The sequence below is a fragment of the Abramis brama genome (genome assembly GCF_963993115.1).
Source record: "Abramis brama genome assembly, chromosome: 3".
In the NCBI taxonomy this organism is placed as follows: domain Eukaryota; kingdom Metazoa; phylum Chordata; class Actinopteri; order Cypriniformes; family Leuciscidae; genus Abramis; species Abramis brama.
Window position 1 is genome coordinate 12,036,058 of NC_139965.1, and position 8,171 is coordinate 12,044,228.

General features: G+C 35.8%; 1 protein-coding gene across 1 annotated transcript; it reads right to left on the bottom strand.

Annotated features, from left to right (window-relative positions):
* Positions 1 to 324: 324 nt before the first annotated feature.
* On the bottom strand, positions 325 to 1,470 carry LOC311080477 (interleukin-8-like). Its single transcript, XM_084110465.1, has 4 exons — positions 1,324 to 1,470; positions 1,111 to 1,237; positions 676 to 744; positions 325 to 522 (listed from the first exon to the last, which is right to left on the bottom strand). Exons 1-4 carry the CDS (start codon positions 1,391 to 1,393, stop codon positions 495 to 497), a joined length of 294 nt encoding a protein of 97 aa, XP_083966591.1. The 5' UTR covers positions 1,394 to 1,470; the 3' UTR covers positions 325 to 494.
* Positions 1,471 to 8,171: the final 6,701 nt, after the last annotated feature.

The window sequence follows — 8,171 nt, forward strand, 5'->3', positions numbered from 1 at the left end:
TCACAATCAATATTTTCTAATAAGAAACACAATCTAAATTTGATAATCATTTGAAATTGGAGTCAGATTAAGTAAGATTCAAAAACTAAATTCTACAAATTGAGTGAACTTCACAGAAAACTGAAAAGACATACGCATTATACCTTCGCCCACAACATTGGATTCCGTCATTGGGCCAATGGATGGCCTTTACAAGACTTCTCATTTTGTGTTCTGTAGAAGAACATCATACGGGTTTGGAATGACATGATGGTGAATAGCTCAGGGAATAATACTGAATTAATCTACAGTAACCTGGTAATGTTTTGCAAAATGACAAAATAGCACAATTAAACCATCTTTTATTGCTAGTATAAGTGTCAAAAAACAATGCAAAACTATATCAACATATAAAACTATAATTCAGTGAGACAATAAATATAATAAAAATAAATACATTTACAGTTTATTAAACAAAAGCATGTTTTCACATTCGACACTTCACTTATCACTTATCAAGAGATGACGTTCCTCTTGTTAATCCTGCAGACATGAAGAGACATACAGTACATTACAATCTGAAGGATGAAAAGTGCTGCAATGTCCAAGTTTAAAAGTATGAATTAAAATTATTAATTTGATTTCACTTATAAAAAGCAGATAATAAAAGCAAAACATCATCATAGACAAACTTACTCTTTCTTGAGAGAAATCACCCAGTCTTCACTAGGATTGAGACACAACTGTACTTTCTTCAATGTAGCACTGTAAGAAACAAATGTATGATTATTAAAAATCTATTATTATTTTGAAAGACCACTGCAAGGAAAAATACGTGACATTCTGGTAAATCATGATTTTATCGTTAAATTATGTTCACCCCCCCAAAAATAGACATTCTCTCATTATTTTCTCGCCCTAATGCTTTTCTAAATTTGTATGACTTTTTTTTTCTTATTTTATAGCAGAATATCCAAGCTGCTCTTTTCTATATAAAGCAAGACCTTTTATTTTATTTTATAGAAGAACAGCTCAGGCATTCTGCTAAACATCTGGAACCTTGACAGATGGAAGCAAGAAGCAATAATGTGTCTGTATTTGAAGTGTTGTTTTAGTAAGTTTCACACTCACATGATCTCCTCATTTTTGCAGTGTGGTCCAGCAGGATTCACCTTCAACGAGAGTATTCTTTCAGTAGGAATTGGTGGGTTTGAATGTGTTTGAATGCACTGGCAGCGCCTGTTCATGCGAGGCATTCCTGCAGTGACAGAGAGAGAGAGTTGGTGTAAATATCTGCAAATGAATTGATTTAAAACACTGTTATGAATGTTATATTCTGCTTACCTTCTGTTGTGGACAGCAGTGCAGCGGTGCAGATCAGAAACACGAAGGCTGTTACGGTGAACTTCATCATTCTGAATCAGTGTTGTGCAGAGAAATGCCAGTAAACGTGTGAAGTGAGCGTCTGCTGTAGTCTAACACAGGCCTGCACTCTCCCTTTTATAGAGAGAGACTCACACGCGTGTGTGTTGCGCAATCACGATTCCCGACTAATCTTTTCTTCCAAGGAACTCTATCTTTCTCTCTCTCTCTCTCTCTCTCTCTCTCTCTCTCTCTCTCTCTCTCTCTCTCTCTCTCTCTCTCAGTTATTGTTATATATCACTCTCTGGCTATTATTCTATTGTAATTTCCGATCAAGCCATCATCATGGTCAAAACTTTGCTGAAACTTGCAGTTGCACACAATCTACTACAGTCCTTCTGTCGTCTGATTGATAGTTCATACTATTTTTGGCAAGTTAAAGGCCTTTTAGTTTAATTGTAAAAATGTCCAGCTTCAGCTTGTGGTTCTTTTTTTGCTGTGAAATCTTTACTGATTTATATAAAGTAAGATAAATAAATAAGATTAACTTTAGTGATATTTCAAGATGAACATTTACAAGACTGATGCAACTAAGGTTTACTTGAATATACATACATTTTGTTAAAATCTGAGTATCAAAAATGATCCATCAGGCTTTTGAGGAATGTTTATTCTCAATCATTATTGTGTTGATACAAACTACATAGCTTTGATCATAAAACTAAGCATTTGCATATCTAATTATAAGACATATTGGGAGATATCAAGTGAAAACTGATATTTATATGCATTTTATGGAAGCAGTCTGCTATACTGTTATAAAGATCTCATTCATTTACATTACAAGCTTTCAGAATTTCAAAAAAAAAAAAAAAAAAAAAAAACCTCAGTTTGGGCCTCTGAATAACATTTTGATGCCATAAACTAGAAAATAGATTTATTTATTTTTTTAATCCATAATTTTTAGTATGAAGATGAAATCTTTACACTCTTTTTTCAACTATTAGTTTGATATTCTGTAAAATACATCAAGCATCTTTCCTACGCTCATACACATGTTTGTTCCTTTCCTCTGGGGCTGCGTTTTGTTTAGAAACATATTTGTGAATACACACAATCATTTTCACGAATACACACAATTATTCTGAAATTAAAATAAAATAACTAAAACAAAGTAATGTCTTAATGTGTTTGTAGAGCAAACATACATAGGCCAACATTTAAGAGTAATATTGATGTTTTTTAGAAAAAGAATGTGTACTGTAGGTTTCATAAATTTAAACATTGACTTCCATAGTATGAAAAAAGAAAAACACTATGGAAGTCGATGGGGTCCATCATCTGTTTGGTTACCAACATTCATCAAAATATCTTCTTTTGTGTTCAGGAGAAGAAAGAAATTCATGCAGGTTTAGTCAGAACAACTTCAGGGTGAGTAAATGATGACAGAATTTTTGACAGTTATTTTTGGGTGAAGTTATTATGAATGTTTTATAAGCTTATACATTCCACCGGGTCCAAACATGCATAAAAACATATACATGTAAATAATTCTGAATGATTTGCTTTTTATTCTACTCTAACATAAATATTGGTAGTCCAAACAGACATGCTTGGAAAAACCTTTTAAAATGATATTTTCAGGCGATTGGTTTGTTGCATCTGCCAAACTTCAGTTAAGCAGAAGTTTTGTTGCTTGTGTCAGTTTGCTCTTTCATCAGTCCCTTTTATGAAAAACATTGCAACAATGCAAAAGTAGTGAAACTGCTGATGACTAAATGAAATAGTCCAAGCAGTTCAAAAAAGAGAGAAAATGTCAGAGGTGAATGTGTCCTTAAAGGGAACAGATGACATTTTCAGATGTGAATTTTGGCACTGCACAGCTGTACAATCAGGAATTGGATGGGAATTTGATTTGTTGGTGAATTCAACAAAGTGTTTGTGCTGACAAGATCAGTTTACACAGACAGTGCCATTTTCTGTTACACAGTTTATGAGTAAGTGGCGAAAACAGTGTAAACAGAAGTTTCATCATCTTTCCACTGAATAACTTCTCTATGGCCTATACAGATAAAAGTGAACTTTCTCAACTCCAGTTTGTTTATTGCGCTCTCTGTTGGGAGAACTCCAGACTTCCAGAGTGGGACGAGTCTGATGACGAACGTATTAGAAATCTAGGCATGTGAGAACAGATATCAGATATAAGAAAATCATGTTCAAGACGACTAGATGCGTCACTAAATCACACGCTGCCTACACCACTAACTGCAACACAACGGAAACATTATCTTATCCACATCAATTATTAGTTCACCCACAAATTAAAGTTTAGTCATGTTACCCACATCCAAACCTAGATGTTGCTCTCCCATGGAAAATAAAAGCAGATGTATTGTCTTGGCACAGCTTTAATCCTGCTCATCATTAGTCAAGCAAGTATATTGCTCATGCCTAAGTTTTGTTTAAGTTCAGAGACGTGCTCCAGAAAAAATGTTCACGGAGGCGGAGAGGCAGAAAGCATACCCTTTTTATTTTCTTTATTTTACAAAAGCACGTTTTGTTTCGATTGTAAGTGGACACATAAAAAAAATAGACATTTAACAGTTTATTTGTTATAAACGAATATGGTAAAAAAAAATAAAAAATTGAAAAGCAAACTAAATCCTAATGTAACTGCGGGAACTTGACCGTTGCGTTTAAATGACGGGACAGAGCTCCCGCAACCCGGTGAACCACTATGCTGACAGACGATTTATGCACGTGGAAAACATCTCCCACTACCGTCTGAAAACTCAGTTGCAAAAAAACGCAGTGCTATAAGCAGTTGTAACACCGCAGATAAAGAGTGGTTGCGATGTGTGACATGGTCAAGGTCGCCGTCTAGTTTGTTAGCGATGTCAAATATTGCGCGTCGATCAAATCGGTATTCTTGCAACAATTTTTCATCGCTAAGCTGGTCCAAAGGGTTCTCCCTATCCCTAAAAATTCTTCTTGGCACATAATGATCTTCAGCTGGTTCCATAAATTCAGCCATGTCGTCTTATTTTTGTCCGCGTTACTCTTAAGGTTACGATTTCCAAACCTTAAGTTATACTTAGGTAAATGACCGTTAAGGGGTTTTATGCAACACTTAACGCTTTTTAAGGGATTACTTAAGTGAAAAAAAGAGCATTTAAGGGAAATTCTAAGTGTTTATGACGTTTCACTTAAAGAAACCCTTAAGTAACACTTAAGGGTTTTTTTCTGCAACACCCTTAGGTTTAAGGGAAACATAAGGGCGAACTTAAGGGAAAATTACACTTAAGGTGCTTTATGCAACCGGGCACTGGCCATACAGCCTGGCTATCTGAAATCACCTAGCTCGACGTGATCGAGTTAGCTGATGATGTAAAGCCAATTAAAAGTTCCTGTTTTTGCCCTTCGAAATATTATAATAGTTAAAATACATGGCTACAAGTGAGACTGTGTATTACTTCGAGAGTGTTTGTGTGTGACAGTGATTTATGTGCATACATGTCAGTCACTCTTTCATGGTCCGTCAGCGCGGCATCGCTCAAGTTCGTAGAGAGCTTATTCAGTCCATTTTAAATTCTGATTTCGGCCGCCTCTCAAATGGGTTAAACCGTTAAACCATAGATATATTGCCTTTGAAGTGCAAGTAACGTTAAATGCGCTAGAAAATCCGCGCTCATTCATGGATGTGCATTTATTGCATGAACGGAGAAAGCGCCGACGCCTGCATGATTTCATCTGACGGTACATAAGCATATAATCCATCTGTTCCGTGAGAGCAGAACGAACGAGCCTTTATTGACGTTTTAAATTTGAAAACCCCAAAAAGCAACGAAATTGTCAGACATCCATTAGTGCCTGTTCACAGAGGAAAACAACTGAAATACAGCGCTGGTTGTTCTCTCAAACGATACTCGACGACAACGACTGAATCCAAAGACATGGGCTTTGTACCCAAGTATTAAATTGTATGAAATAATCCCGAAAAAAAGCACAAACACTGCAGAGAAGGCAAGTTCAGCAGCTAACATTTGCTGAGGTGAAGTGACGGCTAGTAACAGCAGACAAACGGCTAGCATTGACATCAGCGGGAATCCACCTGTCACTCAAGTGGCCACACCCTTAAATTTAAATATTAATCAACTAAACGGATGAGTTATAAAAAAATTCACCCCCCTCACAGTTGTTATGAAGGGCAAAATTAGCTGTATAGACCAAAGCCACAGAGAGAACCAGGCTGTAAACATGTTTTTTTCTGCTGTAAAGTTGGTAATTTTAACATGAGGGAGATACAGATTTGATTCACTTCTGCAGCCAGGCCAAGCGCCCAGTTAATGAATTGCAGTTTAACTCACTTCCGTGTTGGTTTCAAGAGAGAGACGGGGAGGTTGCCGCTTGGTAACAGCAGACAAACGGCTAGCATTGACATCAGCGACAACCCACCTGTCACTCAAGTGGCCACACCCTTAAATGCAGAAATGTAAATATTAATCAACTAAACGGATGAGTTATAAAAAAATGCACCCCCCTCACAGTTGTTATGAAGGGCAAAATTAGCTGTATAGACCAAAGCCACATAGAGATCCAGGCTGTAAACATGTTTTTTTCTGCTGTAAAGTTGGTAATTTTAACATGGGGGAGATACAGATTTGACTCACTTCTGCAGCCAGCCCAAGCGGCCAGTTAATGAACTGCAGTTTAACTCACTTCCGTGCTGGTTTCAAGAGAGAGAAGGGGAGGTTGCCGCTTGGTTACAACCAGCCGCAGCTGATGTCAAACACACCTAATGTCACGCAGTACCACAACAACATCCAGGGATGGGCAGTATTTCAGATACATGTATTTAAAATACGTATTTGAAATGCAAAATACTATTTTGTATTTTGTATTTTAAAGCCTTTGGAAAAAATCAAATGTAATTTGTATTTAAATACATTTAAGTTGAGTATTTTTGTATTTTCAAAATACATAAAATACTTTTTGCCAGTCAACCTCTTTATTGGGGTATTATGAAATAGTTCAGACATTCACTAGCTCAACATTGGGTCAGTGATTTTCTTTGGAATAAGAGAATGTCATGATCAATCATTCTTGTTGATTAAAGTTAAAATAGTGCGTTATTCACAGTTAACATGAAAGAATAAAAGAGCACAGACAAGTGGGAAAATAGCGTTTGCCAATCATTCTTGACCGGTTGTTATGGAAGCTTGTTTCCGCCACAAAATAAAACATTTTAAAAGATAATTTTGACTTTATTTCTCAGAATTGCGAGATATAAAGTCAGAATTGCGTGAAATAAAATCCTTTATTGCATTTTATAAAGTCAGAATTGCGAGATATAAAGTCAGAATTGCGTGAAATAAAGTCGCAATTGCGTGTTATAAAGTCAGAATTGCGAGATATAAAGTCAGAATTGCATGTTATAAAGTCAGAATTGCATGTTACAAAGTCAGAATTGCCTTTTTTTCTCGCAATTGCGACTTTATATCATGCAATTCTAACATCTTTTCTCAGAATTGTGAGATATAAACTCCTAATTGTGAGATTTAAAGTCCAATTCTAAGAAAAAAAAAGTCGGATTTTTTTTTTTTTTTAGCCTACCTCAGAATAGTTTATACCTCACAATTCTGACTTTATAACACACATTTGCGACTTTATATCATGCAATTCTAACTTTATTTCTCACAATTCTGACTTCATATCTTGCAATTCCGAGAAAAAAGTCACAATTCTGACTTGATATATCGCAATTGTGAGAAAAAAAAGTCAGAATTGTGAGATAAATGTCGCAATTATTATTATTTATTTATTATTCAGTGGCGGAAACAAGCTAGCCTGACTACGTCAGACTTCATACTTCTGCTCTATTTAATTTCGCTTCTGTACTCAGTCTGAGACCGCGTCATAGCTTTCCGTTTTCCTCCGGCCTGAAAACAGCCGGCCAATTAACGAACAGAGGGCGGGCTGAGAGCCGTGACGTAGATGCTTTTTATACCAGTGATTGTACCGTGGATGCGTAGATTTACTTCACATAATCTGCAAAAGTCATTCACAGCCATGTTCACTCCGGTATTTCGCTCGATGGTTTCGTTTTCGCATCATACATGTGTTTACAGTGGAAGTTAGATGCGGCTGAGCATGCGCATAACACACGCCATAACCAAACGTTATGTGATTGGCTTACGGGTAACCAATGATTTTAAGCTTCAGACAAGCGCCCCCAGGCGGTAAAGAAAACGCTTTTCTATTACAGAACTCCAGACTCTCTCTACGAAGCAAAGCGAAGTAGCAGATTCTGGTATTACCAGGCTAGAAACAAGCTTCCATAGGTTGTTGATTTTTATCAACTAGCTTGTCAAATGTGTTTAAAGCATTACTGCATGTTATGGCTGGGTGATATAACACTACATATCATAGTGATATAAAGTGTGAATTGATGGAACTTCTTCTAAATCGTTTACATAGATAGGCTTATTTGTGGGGTAAGCAAATTTATCCGTGCAGCTTTTAGTGGGCAGTAATTATTGGAACGTTGGAGTTGGAAAAAGAAGCACTGATGAATGATACTCCACAAAAATCTTCAGCTTTTAATTTTTATTGTACATAAAAAATAATAATAAAAAAGAGGTAAATAGTGTCAAATGAATTAAATTTTAGATACACTTTCTAATTTTAATAAACTTATAGAAACAAATAAACTTTACATAAAATAAACAAAATTACTTAAAAAGCATTGGACTACCTGCAAAAAAAAAAAAAAAAAAAAAAAAAATCCAAAGAGTTTGAAATTCAGTTTATTCTGTGGAATCAAAATTGAT

What these genes read in the sequence shown, in the direction of transcription:
- LOC311080477 (XM_084110465.1), bottom strand. Translation starts at nt 1,393, where the DNA reads ATGATGAAGTTCACCGTAACAGCCTTCGTGTTTCTGATCTGCACCGCT. An exon ending in ACTGCTGTCCACAACAGAAG is followed by an intron (nt 1,238 to 1,323) that starts GTAAGCAGAATA and finishes CTGTCACTGCAG; the next exon opens with GAATGCCTCGCATGAACAGG. An exon ending in GTGATTTCTCTCAAGAAAGA is followed by an intron (nt 523 to 675) that starts GTAAGTTTGTCT and finishes TCATGTCTGCAG; the next exon opens with GATTAACAAGAGGAACGTCA.